Source organism: Peromyscus californicus, unplaced genomic scaffold (genome assembly GCF_007827085.1).
Source record: "Peromyscus californicus insignis strain IS unplaced genomic scaffold, ASM782708v3 Scaffold_13__1_contigs__length_99412109, whole genome shotgun sequence".
NCBI lineage: Eukaryota > Metazoa > Chordata > Mammalia > Rodentia > Cricetidae > Peromyscus > Peromyscus californicus.
In genome coordinates, this window is record NW_026294424.1 from 17,017,515 (window position 1) to 17,032,893 (window position 15,379).

Sequence of the window (15,379 nt, forward strand, 5' to 3'; positions counted from 1 at the left end):
CAGGCCTGGTACGTGCAGTTCTCCTCAGCCTTACTGTCAGGGGCACCAGTGATCAATTGTCCTTTGTTCATGGCTTCCTTAGAAACTGCCCGCCCAGTTTCAAGAAGCAGGAATTGCGGTCTAATCCTTAATTGAGTTATTTGGAGCCTGTCGTGATATTTGCGTGGCCCTCTCAGCCCTAGTCAGGCATTAGCGGTTTCCTCTCTTACTATCGTGCTAGCTCTGCTAATAGCAAAGGCTTTTGGCACTGGTGGACCCAGCAGTAGCTGAGAATCTGAAGTCTTTGCCCTCTGACCAGTCTGTGGTGCTGATCCAGATGCTGCACAGGAAGAGGTGGTGATAGAAGCTGCAGCATGCCGTCAATGGTGTATGCATTCTGTCCTGACAATAGTGCAATGGCAGGAACCGTGTAGGCTGGCGTTAGCAGGAGACTCAGTATTCCCCATTGCCATTTAATGAAATGTTCTGGCTTAGAGAGACTTGTGGTGGTTGGAGCTCAAGCTTCCATAAATGTGAGGGTGAGGCAGCAGTGGGAACCACCAGCATCCCTGTTTACCTGTGAGCCACAGGACACTGCATCACAGTGTAAGGTTAAGATGTGGTAGAAACTGCACCCATGCCTTCAGTCCTGGCACTGGCAGAAGCCCACGCACACTGGCCGTGCCTTTGGTCTCAGAAGGCATGTCCCTGAGCACCTGGTTCTGAAGGGTTTCATCCTTTAATTTTCTCTATGGCAAGATACCTGGTCCTACAGTTGTTATACTGGGTTAAGTTGGGTTAGTAAGGCAACTACCCCTGAAGCCAATGTAACAGAATGTCTATGGAGTCCCAATTTCAACTCATGGCTCCTTTTTAAAGACAGCCTCTGACTGTAGCACTAGGAATTCTCTGGGTGTGAGCTCTTCTAAAGCAGGACTACTGTGCAGAGAGCGGGCTACTTCTCTCAGTGTGCCACAAGCCATCAAGGACTCATAATCTACAGTTAGGGTCTCTAGCATCTGCACTGACAGTCAGCCACATCTCTCCCTGCAAAGGAGAGTCTCTCCTGCCCTGGTTGGTGGATGGTGGGTAGTTAGTTTATGCTGTCATCCCAGGCTTCTGAATCATATTGTTACTGTCTTTCTCTCACTGAGTCCCAGTTTACCCACATCCTCCCAGAAATATCACTATGCACTGTTACTTTAGTTCTTATTTGTGAAGAACTGTAACTGCTTGTCTTAGTCAGTGTTCTATTGCTGTGAAGAGACACCATGACCATGTCAACTCTTACAAAAGAAAACATTTAATTGGGGCTTGGGTCAGACAGGCATGACACTAAAGCAGTAGCTGAGAGTTTATATTCTGATCTGCAGACAGCAGGCAGAGAGAGAGAGAGAGAAAGAGAGAGAGACAGAGACAGAGAGACAGAGACAGAGAGACAGAGACAGAGACAGGGCCTGGTGTGGGTTTTTGAAACCTCAAAGCCTACCCCCAGTGAAACAAGGCCACCAACAAGGCCACACCTACTCCAGCAAGGCCATCCTTCTTAAACCCTCCCAAACAGTTCCACTAACTGGTGACTAAGCACTCAAATATATAAGCCTGTGGAGGCCATTTTCTTTCAAACTACCACAGGACACTTCTATTCAGCTTTTTCTTTTTTCCTTTCTTCTTTCCACCTCCCCTACCTTACTTTATTCCTTCTGTTTCTATTGCTTTGAGACAGAATCTGCCCAAGCTAGCTTTGAACTCCTGGTGATCCCCTTGCTTCAGCCTCCTTAATTAGTGCTGGGATTACGGGCATAAACTATTGACTGGTCCCACAGCTCCTCCACAGCCAGGTTTGGGTCTGAGATAGCAAAGGGGCACATAAGCATAAGAAAGAAGTACAACCACAAGCTGTGTGAATGGCTCCCTGAAGAGTTGGAGCCATCTATATTTGTACTTCAAAACAAACATGATTTTCCTACCTTCCAGCATTAACATTTAAATCAAAACAACTTTTAAACCAAAACAATGCCGAGCATTTTGTTAGCTTGGCTAACTACCAGGCACATCCTGTCCTTACAAAACTAAAAGGTGATAAACAAGGGAACCCATTCTCAAGAACAACGATATCGTTCAATATTTAAGAAAGCATATTTACAGAAATAGGGGTGACTTGCTGTAAGCTGCTTGTACTCAGTTAGCTTGCAGCCGCTGCCTTGTCCTGCAGAAGGGCCCTGTTTGCCTGAGCCTCTCTGGAAGGCCAACTCTGAGAAGGCTCTCTTTTCCCATCTTAATGCTTTTTCCCAGAATTAGGAGATGTAGTTGATGGCCCTATTTTGCTTCCTTATATGTGCCCATTAACTTTTATCACCTCTGATCCTGTCATCACCGAATCAGATGAGTTCCCAGGGTCTGGAATGACAGCTGGTATTTCCAGATGAGAAACCTGAGAATTATCAGTTCCCAAAGAATTTTAGGGGAAAATATTTTTTTTTAAAATGGGATCTCTGGGAATGATCACATCTGCCCCATGTGTGAGGGACAAAGTGAAACTAAAAACTGCCCAGAGAATCAACATTATGAGAGAGAAGAGAGCGTGCGGGCTGCTCGGGTTCAGCAGTATTCTGCACTGTCCTGAGGTCCACCGGTCCTCGCCAAGTGAAAGACCATCTCCACAGGTGTTGTCTCGTGGAGACCCATCAGACAGGTGTTCATGCTGACCCAAAACTAGACCACATGGCTCCCATCAGGCTGGCTACTTAGTATTTCTTAATTATATGAGGAACCCAACACTCCCGTTTTGTATTGGGTCCCCAAATTCATGAGGCCAGTTTTGTCCCTGGTTGTCTGTGCTCAGCAGTCCCCAGAGGATGCTACCTTCCTCCCTGTTGTTTCCCAAAGTTGTAAGTTTTGTCCTCAGGGTTGCGTTTAAGGCATCAGAAAACCTGTCTGTGCCAGGAGCTTTTGGGACCTGGCCCTCGACTCCCTAGGTGATGTTTCTATTGACAGAAAGCCCTGCTAACCCTCCCTACTCCTTCTGAGTGAAATCTCATTTTCTTTTTTACCGCTTTTACTTTTTTCACTCCTAGGCAGTCCTTGGAATTGTATCCTTAGCAAGGCCAGGTTTCTAGGAGATGGCAGTCACCCTGTCTTAAACAGTCCTTGCGTCCCTGTCCTGAGTACATGACAGAGATAGGAAATACACCTTTTATGGGAAGCTCTTAGCTGCCTGAATCCACCTTTTATTTCCATTTCTTGATGTATGATTTGGCAAATCATATAACCTATGTGTGTTTACACATGCATATGTGTGGTGTATGTGTGTATGCAGGGATGTGTGTGTGTACACACATGTGAAGAGCAGCAGTCAATGCCAGAGCTTCAGTTATTGCTCTCCCCCTTCTTTTTTTGAAAATTATTACCATTTAAATTTTGATACCATATATTTATTTTGATATTTATATATTGTGATAATATTTTTATGTCCCCAACTCTTCTCAGATCCTATGCACTTTCCTACCTATCCAACTTCACGTTCATCCTCTTACTTTCTCTCCCCAAATCAAAGCAAAATGAAAATCAAAACAAACAAAAAAAAGTAAGACGAAAAATAACAAAACAATATGAGGATGCTGGACAAAAGTCTATCAAATTGTGCAAACAGGCAAATTGTATACTATGTGACTTATTTGTCAGTAAAGATTTATAAAACATAAAAAAAAAACCAGCTGCCCTAAAGTGTGATTTATATACCCAATGATACTGCAGTGGAGAAAATGATTTTACTTTTCCCAGCAGGTATCATTTGCAAACAGCTTCCTAGTTAGGGGTGGGACCTGGTGTTCACTTCCCCTCTCAGTGCTGGAATTTTTGTCTAGTGTGTGCCTGTGTAGTGCATGCTGTCAGTCTCTGAGACACTATCACATATGTACACCAGCCCTCTCATGTCTAGATCTGTCTCCTTGGCGTCAGCCACTACCTCTGGCTCCTACAATCCTGCCTCCCCTTCGACACAGATTCCTGAGCCTCAAGGGGTGGGGTTGATGACAACATCCTATTTGGGAGTGAGTGCTCTGAAGTCTCTCACTTTCTGCACATTGTCCAGTTAATTGCCACCCACTGCTATGTAGCACGAATCTTAACAGGTCGTATTAATAAAAACAAACCCGGACCCAGGTATTGGGGTGAATGCTGGAAGATCAGAGAAGCAGAACAAACCACAGCTTCCTCACCTCGCCAGTTCCTCAGCTGATCCTGTTTCCTCAGACTGGAAGTCTCTGAGTCCTTATCCAAATGGCTCTCAGCTGAACTGCTGCTCAAAAGCCTAAAAGCTTAACCAGCTAAAGGCTTCTAGTTTCTGGTCTTCACGCCTTATATACCTTTCTGCTATCTGTATATAATCCCTGGGATTAAAGGCGTGAGTCACCATGCTTGGCTGTATCCTTGAACACACAGAGATCCAGGTAGATCTCTGCCTCTGGAATGCTAGGATTAAAGGTGTGAGTGCCACCATTTTCTAGCCTCTGTATCTAGTGGCTGTTCTGTTCTCTGACCCCAGATAAGTTTATTAGGGTGCATAATATTGTGGGGAACACAATACCACCACATTTCTCCTTTTTTGTCTAAAATTTAAAAAAGCTTATAACTAATACAAGAAAAACTATCCAATAAGTATATACAATATATACAGTCAAGAGTTACATTAACAATGTCTAGTCCATTAACATTTGACAGATTCAGACAAAAAACTCCTATATATATATATATATATATCTATATATAAACAATGTCCAGTCCAGTAACATCTGATAAACTCAGACAAAAAAATTCCATTACTTGTCCTATTTAAAACAAGTAGTTCCTTTTTAAAAGTAGATTGCATAATCTCCCTTTTTATCTTATTATATCTATATTCTCTTTTTTTCTTTTCATAATAGATTCAGTAATCTACCTTTTTTCATTTTTATATCTTCCCTTTTTTCTTTTTAGAGTAGATTTGGTGATCTACCCATTTATCCTATTATTTCTTTATCTTTTTTCTCAGAGTAGAGTCAATGATCTACCTCATATCTATATTCTCTTCTTTCTTTTTCCTTTTTTTTTAAACAAAGCCTGTGAATCTAATCTCCATGTTCAGCTTTTTTCCTGACCATTAACAATTAACAACTTGTAACCAACCATCATAAACAATGACAATATCCACAACCCAAACCTCCCATCCCACGTCTTGGGAATGTGGGCATCGTTTTCTTAAAATTACTTCCTGCTTTCTGGGGGTGAAGACATCTTTAGGGAATCCTGAAAAGAAAATTTTGGGGTTAATTGTCAAGTCCTGAGAGAGTTAGTTGTATCATTTGTCCAGTATCTGCATAATGGCAAAATGTAGGACTTGTCTCAAGTCCTTGCTCGAGTTGTCTGTGAATCTGGATCATCTCAGCTAGCCATCTCGAAATTGTCCTGAGCAATTTGTAGTCCAAAGTCGATCTTTCCATGGTGTTAATCAGCTTAATGGTTTTACCATAGTCCATGTGGAATTCTCATTGTGGGATCCTGTCATCCTTTTGAAGATTTCAAAGTCGATGTTAGGTGTGGTCATGGTTCCCTGAAGACTTTTTTTTTTTTTTTTTTTGTGCCTCCTCTGTGGTTTGGAGCAATCGCAGTCTGATAAATGTCTGTCTCTCGGAACCCATGAACGTTCTTCCAAAGAAGAGAAAATCTCCACAGCAATTTCTCCCCACCATTTGTCTTGCCTAACTTTTCCAAACTGACCTTTGCCGATGCTTTTTTGTAACACGACAGTCCAGGCAATTCTTCTCTGAACCAGCAACAGTAAACTCTTTGTCCCAGATAACAGCATCAACGCAGTCACCAACACGATGAGAAGCAGCCAGCAACTCGGAGCAGCAGCCACTACCTTCATGGTCCCACTGCCACCATTTGTGGCTAGGCCCTGGCCGAAGCTTCTCCTTAGAAAGCCTCCCAGGCTGGCCTCAAATTCAGGATCCTCCTGCCTCTGCCTCTTTCAGCAAATCCTATCAGTGTGCACCACCACAACCGGCCAAGTATAGCTCGGGCCTGAGCTGGGGCCCACAAGGCAAGTAGCTTTTTCGTGAATTTGTACCGCGAACGTTGGGTGCCAGATGTCATTACAGATGGTTGTTGTGAGCCACTATGTGGGTGCTAGGAATTGAACTCAGGACCTCTGGAAGAGCAGTCAGTGCTCGTAACCTCTGAGCCATCTCTCCAGTGCCCCCCCCCCCCTTTTGAGCTGAGGATTGAACCCAGGGCCTTGCGCTTACTAAGCAAGCACTCTACCACTGAGCTAACTCCCCAACCCCCCCTTTTTTTTCAGAGCTAAAAGCCCAAGAGGTCAGAGCAGTAGTTAAGAGCTGATACTAAAAAACCTTTCTTACCCTTCACTCAGCTGTCGTCCTTCCCCTCAGAAAGAGACCTACTTCCTGTATATCTGTCTTTTTATTGACTTTCTGTTCTGCCTTTTCATTGGTTGTAAACCCAACCACATGACCTCCTTATCACTGCCTGTCTATACAGACCTCCAGGTCTTCTATGGTTGGTATTGAGATTAAAGGCGTGTGTCACCATGCTTGGCTGTATCCTTGAACACACAGAGATCCAGGTAGATCTCTGCCTCTGGAATGCTAGGATTAAAGGTGTGAGTGCCACCATTTTCTAGCCTCTGTATCTAGTGGCTGTTCTGTTCTCTGACCCCAGATAAGTTTATTAGGGTACACAATATTTTGGGGAACACAATACCACCACACTGCTAGAAGAATCTTCCCTGTGGATGCACTAATCTATGGGTATAGCCATATGTCATTTGGAATCACTTTATTGCTCTGTTCCCTTAGCAGAATTTGACATTAGGTTTCCCCGAGGCCCATGACCCATCTCGTCTCAGACTCTTCGCCACTTTAGCAGTGTCAGGTATGGGTTCCGTATCATGAAGTGGTCCTTAAATATAATAAAAATGTGGTTGGTTACTCCCGTGATTGTGTGCCACTACTGCATCAGTCTGTCTTGCAGGCAGGCCAAGGGTTTGTAGTTGGGTGATATTGATGATGACTTTACACCTCCAACAGCATGCAGAGTGCTTTCCAACACCATGAATGCTAGTCAATAGGGGTGATGCTTCTAGTTGAACATTCAATTACTTCATGTTCAATGACTCTCCACCTCATTGTTTGAGACTGAAGGTCACCTATAAGCTAGCCTGGCTGGTCAGTGAGCCCTGGAATTCTCCTGTCCCTGTCTCCCATGTTGTGATTGTAGGTGTGTGCCTCCATGCCCATGTAGGTGCTGGGAATCTGAACTTGAGTGTTCTTGCACAGCAAAGAATTTTGATTCACTGAGCCATTCCCAGCCCGGTGTAAATTTGAAGTTTCTGTGTGGTTTTCTCAGGGTCCACAGATGATCTTCTGGAGTCCATCATGGTCCACAAAGTTGATAATATCTCCTCCTAAATCACCATTGTCCATGGGCTCAAGGCTGTTAGTGGAGATCCTCACTTCCCACCTGTAGTACTTGCTTGTTGGGTTTTTTCAAAAAGCTATGTGGGCTTTTGCCTTGAATCACTAGGCCTTGGCTTTTCTAATGTACTGGGGTGGAGTTTTCAACCTCAGATGAAGAACCATTATTTACAATCACCTGGATAGCACTCTAACTGGGCATGGGAGGCAATGTTTTTCAGCCTTGGGTCAGCTACACTATGCCAGACCCACCCAATCCCACCCATACCACTCCAATCCACACTAACCAAGAGGAATGTCTGAGTGGGGTCCAGGCATGTTTTAGATAGTTCATGAAGATTCTGGTGCATGGAAGTTGCTGGAAAGGTTGACCTGTGTCTTTGCATGTTTTCAGGCCTCAGACAGCGGGTTTCAATCTCACTCCCCCTACTGTCAGTTGGCCTTTCTCCAGCCAAATAGCGGAGAAAGGCCATTTTAGTCCATTGATAATTTTCTCTGAGTTAGACCACCATCTGCCTTCTGAGGATTTGCAGCACTAGCACATTAGAATAATAAAAGGATCAGCTGAACGACAAGGAGTAACTGCCTGTGAAGGGGAGTAGCAGACAATGGCCTCCTCAGAGTTCCTGGAGGACTTCCCATGGGTTAGAGTCTGACCTCTGTAGTTGTCGGTTTTTACTCTTACTTGTTTTGCTCTTTTGGGAAACTCTTTGCTCTTTTGGGGGGTCCGCCACCCAGCTCCCAAATAAATCACACATGGAGGCTCATTCTTAATTGTAAATGCCCAGCCTTAACTTGGCTTGTTTCTTGCCAGCTTTTCTTAACAAATTGTTTCATCTACCTTTTGCCTCTGGGCTTTTACCTTTCTCTTACTTCTATAAATCCTTCACTGTTACTCCATGGCTGGCTGGGTGGTTGGGTGGCTGGGTGGCTGGGTGGCTGGGTGGCTGGCCCCTGCGTTCCTCGTCTCCTTGTTCTCTTGCTCTTTCTTCTTTCTTCTTCTATTTATTCTCTCTGCCTGCCAGCCCCGCCTATCCTTCTCCTGCCTTGCTGTTGGCCATTCAGCTCTTTATTAGACCATCAGATGTTTTACACAGGTACAGTAACACAGCCTCACAGAATTAAACAAATACATCATAAAAGAATGCAACGCATCTTTGCATCATTAAAACAAATGTTCCACAGCATAAACAAATGTAGTACATCTTAAAATAATATTCTACAACAGACCTCCACACAGAAAATTGTTCTAGATTGAGACATGATCTTTAAAAAAAGACCCCACAATACACAAAGACCTGCTGGTTAGAATAATAACATACGTTGATCAATTAATTTCTCAGATGTTAGGCTCTAACTAGGTCCAGCATTGGTGTTGAAATCACACAGTGCTGTGAATGGGAGTGCAGATGTCACCTTCACTTAGAGCAGTGAAAACTGACGATTTGGAAGGATAAATAGTTCGTGGTGTCCCTATCTAGGAGGGCTGGAGTGTAAATCCATGCATTCAGTTAACTAGTGAACAATAAGCATTGCCCTTTAACAATGAGGCCTGTGTTGGTGTTGACAGGCCAGCTCTCCTCAAGCCAGCCTGGCAACTACAGCAGAGAGTACTGGAAGGATGTTGTTCTCTATTTTCTAAAGGACTATGAAACCAGGGCAAAGGGTTTTAAGAATTTGGTTTCTGCCTTAGGTTTCAGGTTTCAATGGGTACTTTGCTCTCTACTGCCACCTGCTGTCCACATGTACCAAGGTCAGGCTCTACCTTTCTCAGCCTAGTGCATAAGGGGCATGAAATCCAATACAGACACCTTACCATGCTGTCAAAAACACCTGTCGTTTGCGTCTTAAAGAAGAAGAGCATTTCTGTGGCTTTAAATAATGAAAGCAATTTTTCCTGCTTTTTATTCCCTACCAGCAGGTTTTTAACCTTGTTCTAAACAGTAGCTTATTTCTTGACTCCCAAAGCAGAAGATAAAGAAGCAGACAGCTTAATTACTTATGGACACAATGGCTGCCTTGGCCAGCCAGTGAGGACCATAATTACAGTCCTTTTCTCTGTACTTGTGTCAGGGAAGTGAAAATCAAAGCCTGGATGGACAGGAGAATGAAGTCCTGCAGCCTTCTCAGGATGTCACTCTGCAGGGCCTCTCAGAAGGGCCTGAGGGAGACTGCAAGGCTCTGCGCAGAGGGGCAATTATGAAGCAAGTGGGTGTGACTGAGAGTCTTGAATCCAGCTCTCCCACTGATGTGTCCTTGGGAAGTAATTTCTATTTAAAATGGTTATCTCAGAAAAAGAAAGCTACCTGGTGTCATTAAGAGCCCTTAGAGTAGGCTGGTCTGACAGGACAAAAGATAACTTATCTGTCTGAAGAACAGACAGAGAACCTGAGTTGGCCTCTGAGAGGAAATGGTCACGGCTCCCTAGGCCTGTTATAAGTGGCAAACGTGTACTGTCCCTTTTCTCCCTTGCCCGCTTCTGTCTCTCCTCTTCCCCCTCCTTTTGTTTTCTATTTCCTCCCCACTTTTCCCACCAAGTCCACCTGCACACTGCCTTGTCAGTTCAGCCCCCTTGCTTTTGCTAAGTGTTGAGTTTCCCTGCTAAACTGGTTAGTTCACTGGAAGCTTTTATTTTTTTTATTCCAAGGGGATCTATAAAAACCCAGATTGTGAGATACAGACTGGAAAGCAGGTAGGAGCCTCTGCTTCCTGTGTCTTAATTTACATTCTGAATTCCTTTCCCAGCCAGACCCCTGGAGCAGGCCCTCCTAGGAATTCCCTGGAGGCAATCTGGAAGTACTGTGTGCCATGTAATGTAATTTGGCAGATCTGGAAAATTCATCTTGGTTTCTGAGTATGTTTGTGTGTATGTGTGTGTGTGTGTGTGTGTGTGTGTGTGTGTGTGTGTGTGTGTGTGTGTGTGTGATTTATTAAGCAGCACTGTTTACCATGCAAGAAAAGCCACGAGGCACAACAAAACCCACTATAAGAGTTTATTAAGGGAAGGGAACAGAAGGGGTGTGCACAGGCCTATGGAGTGACGGTGCAGGAAGAAGGGGGAGGGATAAGTGGGACCCCCCACATGCACATATGCGTAGCTATGACACACATGCGTATAGATTATGTGATCACACAGCTCAGCACCGATTACTTAGGGTAAGGCCCTGGGATGACTAAGCATCTTGCCAGCACACAGGTGGTCATGTAGCTGGGGGAGTGGCTAGGAATTCTAACACTTAGTACTTTTCTGAACTCTTTCACTCCCCCCCCCACACCCCCCCCCCCCCCCCCCCCCCCCCCCCCGCAAAAGGTTACAGAGGTGGAGGAAGAATAAATGTTTGCACATTGTACCAGACAAAATGCCAAATGTCAGGCAAAGAGAGTTATCTCACTAACAAATAGCTTTGTGTCAAAGGAAGAAAGGCAGGAGAGAGGGAGGGAGAGAGGGAGATGAGGGGGTCGGGGAAGGGAAGGGATCAGGTAAATGAAGTATCTCGTGCACTTTTGAAAACCACAGGTCTGCATTGCAGCCAAGGTTTCTAGAAATCCTAAATCACCAATCTGTTTTCCTAGTATCCCATCTGACTTAGCATTACTTATAGGTTTTTAAAAACAGATTTTAAAAAAATCATTGACCACCAAGAGTTTATTTTATTCTCTACAAAAATGTAACTGACATAGTATTCATGGTGTTCAAAAAATCCCTTTAACTTTTTTTTTTTTTTTGATTTTTCGAGACAGGGTTTCTCTGTGTAGCTTTGCGCCTTTCCTGGAACTCACTTGGTAGTCCAGGCTGGCCTCAAACTCACAGAGATCCGCCTGGCTCTGCCTCCCGAGTGCTGGGATTAAAGGCGTGCGCCACCACTGCCCTGCCCCTTTAACTTTTTATTTATCAATTAAATCGCCAGATTGCTAAGGATCATAAGCATATACATGGTTGAGAGTGAAGAGTGAGTGCTGCTGAAGGAATGAGTATCACTGAGGAGCTGGTTTAGGACAGTTAGGGAAGCGCAGAGCTCCTGTGCACCCCTCCTCACATCCCAACCATCAACACCCCACCCACAGTGACAGGCATTTTTGCTTGAGTCCATGGTTCACGTGAGAGATCTCTCTTGGTCATGTGTAGTCCTTGGGTTTTGACAAATGCATAGTGATATATACAAAACAATTTAATGATCCTAAAAATCATCTGTGCTCCATTTATTCCTTGTCTTAAAATTTCCATTTCATGCCAGGCGGTGGTGGCGCACGCCTTTAATCCCAGCACTCGGGAGGCAGAGCCAGGCGGATCTCTGTGAGTTTGAGGCCAGCCTGGGCTACCAAGTGAGTTCCAGGAGAGGCACAAAGCTTCACAGAGAAACCCTGTCTCGAAAAACAAAAAAAAAAAAAAAAAAAAAAAAAAATTCCATTTCATAATTCACAATTTTGTGACAAATTTTTTGTGAAACTTTTGATGTAATTATTTATTAGGTCTTTCAGCATATTAAAATTATATTTTTGGTCAATATATATTTTTAAATATGAAAACTTTATTGTTTTACATTTTCCTTTTACTTTCAAAGGGATTCAAATTTGGATGATAAATTACAAGGTCTTCATAATTATAGTCTATACCTCTGATCCCCAGAGAGTAAAGTATTTGCCCCGGGGGATCTGACTAATCCAGAGTAAAGTGAGAGTGACTCCCGCATCTACAGCTTCTGGAACTCTGTACACCAGACACCAAGGCAGCTCAGGCTCCAGAGTCTATCACAGCCCTGTTTCAGGAGAGTTAGGGAAATGGAATTGCTGTGTGTTTCTAACTCTGCTGTGAGACAAATCCCTGCATAAGTCAATAGATAACAAACTCAATAAGGAGTTGAATGGGCCAAAGAAGCTAGAGGTCATGGAGGGCTAGGTTTCATAAAGTCTGGTTTCTCTACGATTTAAAATGTAGTACTTAAAATATGTCTTCTGTAAAAGCACATAGGTTTCCTGATTCAGGCAGAGTGATCACTCTATAGCAAACAAGGTCACAGCGTGCGAGGGGAATGGATTCTTAAAGATGGATGGCGTCAGATGCCAGCTTGGTGAAAGAGTTCTCACTTCCGGTGTTGGTTTTATGTGTGTATGGTAAGAGAACAATGTCTCTTCTTCTGCCAGGCCTCTCTATCCGGAGTGTGTGCTGGAAAGCAGACCGCCTTCTAGCTGGAACCCAGGACAGTGAGATATTTGAAGTGATCGTTCGAGAGCGGGATAAACCAGTGCTCATCCTTCAGGGCCACTGCGAGGGCGAGCTCTGGGCTCTGGCCTTGCACCCCAAGAAGCCTCTGGCCGTGACCGGCAGTGACGACCGCTCTGTCAGGTGAGGCTCCAGAGCCACCATACTCTTATGGACTTCCCTGGGATAACAGATTTCTTTTGCCCAAATATGTTTGTGATCTAAGGCTAAACCACAATGTAGAAACACGCTTTCCGAATGGAAGTGAGGATGTTTAGCTCGCTGCATTTGGCTTCTTAGCATGTTGTCATTGTATCTTTTTTTTTTTTTTTTTGGCTCCATCTTAAATCCTGAAAATCTTTTCAGAAGTGAAAATGTGTGACTACCACTTAGGCTGTCTTCCAGTTGTGGTTTCAGTCCAAGAGAAGAGCTAAACACACTTCTCTTTGTTGAGACAAGATTTCCCATTCACATGCTTGCCCCTCTGCAGAGGGATTGCTCAGCAGCTTTAGAATTTAATTAGAGGCCCTCATTCCTCATGAGACCTTCAGCTCTGATTTTAAGGTTATCTTCAGGACACGAGCAACTTATTATTATTATTGTTGTTGTTGTTATTGTAAATTCTGAAATGGAAATTTAGATATTGTCATCAAATAAGAGAGAATGATGATTTCTGAGACAGTGTATAACTTTGTCAGTGCTCGCATGGTTCTTTGTTTTGTTTTTTGGTTTTTTTTTCAAGACAGGGTTTCTCTGTACAGTCCTGGCTGTCCTGGAACTCTCTATGTAGCCCAGGCTGGCCTCCATCTCAGAGATCCGGCTGCCTCTACCTCCCCAGTGCTGGATTAAAGGCGTGCGCCACCACTGCCCAGCTTCATCTATTCTTTTTTTTTTTTTTTTTTTGCTTACAAACTGTATGGCCATACCAGGCTTCTTGCTAGCTGTTCTTATATCTTAAATTAATCCATTTCTATAAATCTATACCTTGCCATGTGGCTCGTGGCTTACCAGCATCTTCACATGCTCTTTGTCATGGCGGCAGCTGACAGTGTCTCTGACTCAGCCTTCCACTTCCCAGAATTCTTCTCCTCCTTGTCCCGCCTATACTTCCTCCTGCCTGACTACTGGCCAATCAGTGTTTTATTTACTAACCAATCAGAGCAAAAAATTTGGCATACAGAACATCCCACAGCACTTCCCCTTTTCTTTTTTTTCAAAAAGGAAGGTTTTAACCTTAACAAAGTAAAATTACATATAATTTGGGAATTTGGGCGTAGCTTCTCTTACTACTTCCTGCTGGAGGGGGGCGCTGTATCTTATGGGGACACAAAGAAAATTTTAGGATTATGGAATAGTCCATGAGGCTGTATTGTCTGAGCCAGTTGCCTTCAAACCATTCTGGATATTGGATCATCTGGGCCATGGTGTCATCGGAGACCTTTCAGGGGGTCTTGACTGGTCAAACCTGATGTATCTTAATCTGGAACAAATCCATAGCCTCTTGCTTTCTGTGGAAACAAAAGCAGAGTCTCCTTTCCAAAGCAACACATTCTTACATCCAAATTTTGAAGTCAAGGTATCTTTAAAATATACATATTGGTTTAACTCAACATCTTTTACAATCAAATGTTTTTCTGCAGTTAAAAATCCCAAAGACAGCACAATCCAGATTCTCTGTGTAATATTCATCTTTATGTGGCTTATTATTTATATTAATTTTACTGTCTCTTTCAAAGCTTTATTTTTTAAAACTATATATTTGTTTATATAACTGTATATATCACCTTTTTTGTCTCTTTCAAGCCTACGTATATTTTACACACATTGTAAACTATTACATCTGAATCTGTCTTATTGTGATCTATTGCTTTAAACTGCAGCATTTGTAAGACTGAAACGGCACTATGGCTGCTGGCTCTGCCCACCTCAGCTTCCCAACATGGCGGTGGTACGTTTACCGCCAGCTCTGGGAGCTATCGTGGGTCTATGCTTTTATCCAAACAGCGTGTAGTCCAGAAACCTCTTTTTTTTGTTTTGTACTAGCAAAGGCTAAATCCACCATGCAGCTTAATGTGCCACTTGTAGAGGCCTCATTCCCACCATACAGCAGGTCTAGCACACACGCTAGGAACCCACCAGTACCTCAAACTTGCAGGCTGCCACTCATTTGAGAGAGACAATTAGGAAGCTGTTTTTAGCTCCGTTTTAGAATCTTTTCTCAGGTTTTAGGTGGAAACTCTTGCCAACTCGTTGGGCGCCATTTGTAGCTAGAGTTTTCCTGCCTGGCCCACAGTCAGGACAAACCTCTGTCACCTGCCAGTCCCACAGCCACTCAGACCCAACCAAGTAAACACAGAGACTTACATTGCTTACAAACTGTATGGCCATACCAGACTTCTTGCTAACTGTTCTTATATCTTAAATTAATCCATTTCTATAAATCTATACCTTGCCACGTGGCTCGTGGCTTACCGGCATCTTCACATGCTGCTTGTCATGGCAGCTGGCAGTGTCTCTCTCATCTATTCTTTAAGAGCACAAAATTGGATAAAATGATCAAAATGAGCAAGCGTCCAGCATTCTGACAACTGTTAAACTCATCCAGAGTGTAGTGTGTTTGAAAAGCTTAAAGTGCTCAACAGCAGAAAGGCCATGGGGAGAGTTAAGAGTGACCAATTAATCTATCGATTTATTATTGCTTCTGAGCTTTAGAAGCTAAAATAGA

General features: G+C 43.6%; 1 protein-coding gene across 6 annotated transcripts in view; it reads left to right on the forward strand.

The window, feature by feature from the left end:
• Nucleotides 1-15,379, forward strand: part of Eml6 (EMAP like 6) — a 266,137-nt gene that overhangs the window by 147,934 nt on the left and 102,824 nt on the right. For all 6 annotated transcript variants that reach the window (XR_008217395.1, XR_008217394.1, XR_008217393.1 and 3 more), the window contains exon 8: nucleotides 12,597-12,798. Coding sequence is in view for 3 of the 6 variants with exons in the window: in XM_052734573.1 (XP_052590533.1) it covers nucleotides 12,597-12,798 (202 nt within the window). In the remaining 3 variants the exon portion in view is untranslated. The remainder of the gene's footprint in view (nucleotides 1-12,596; nucleotides 12,799-15,379) is intronic.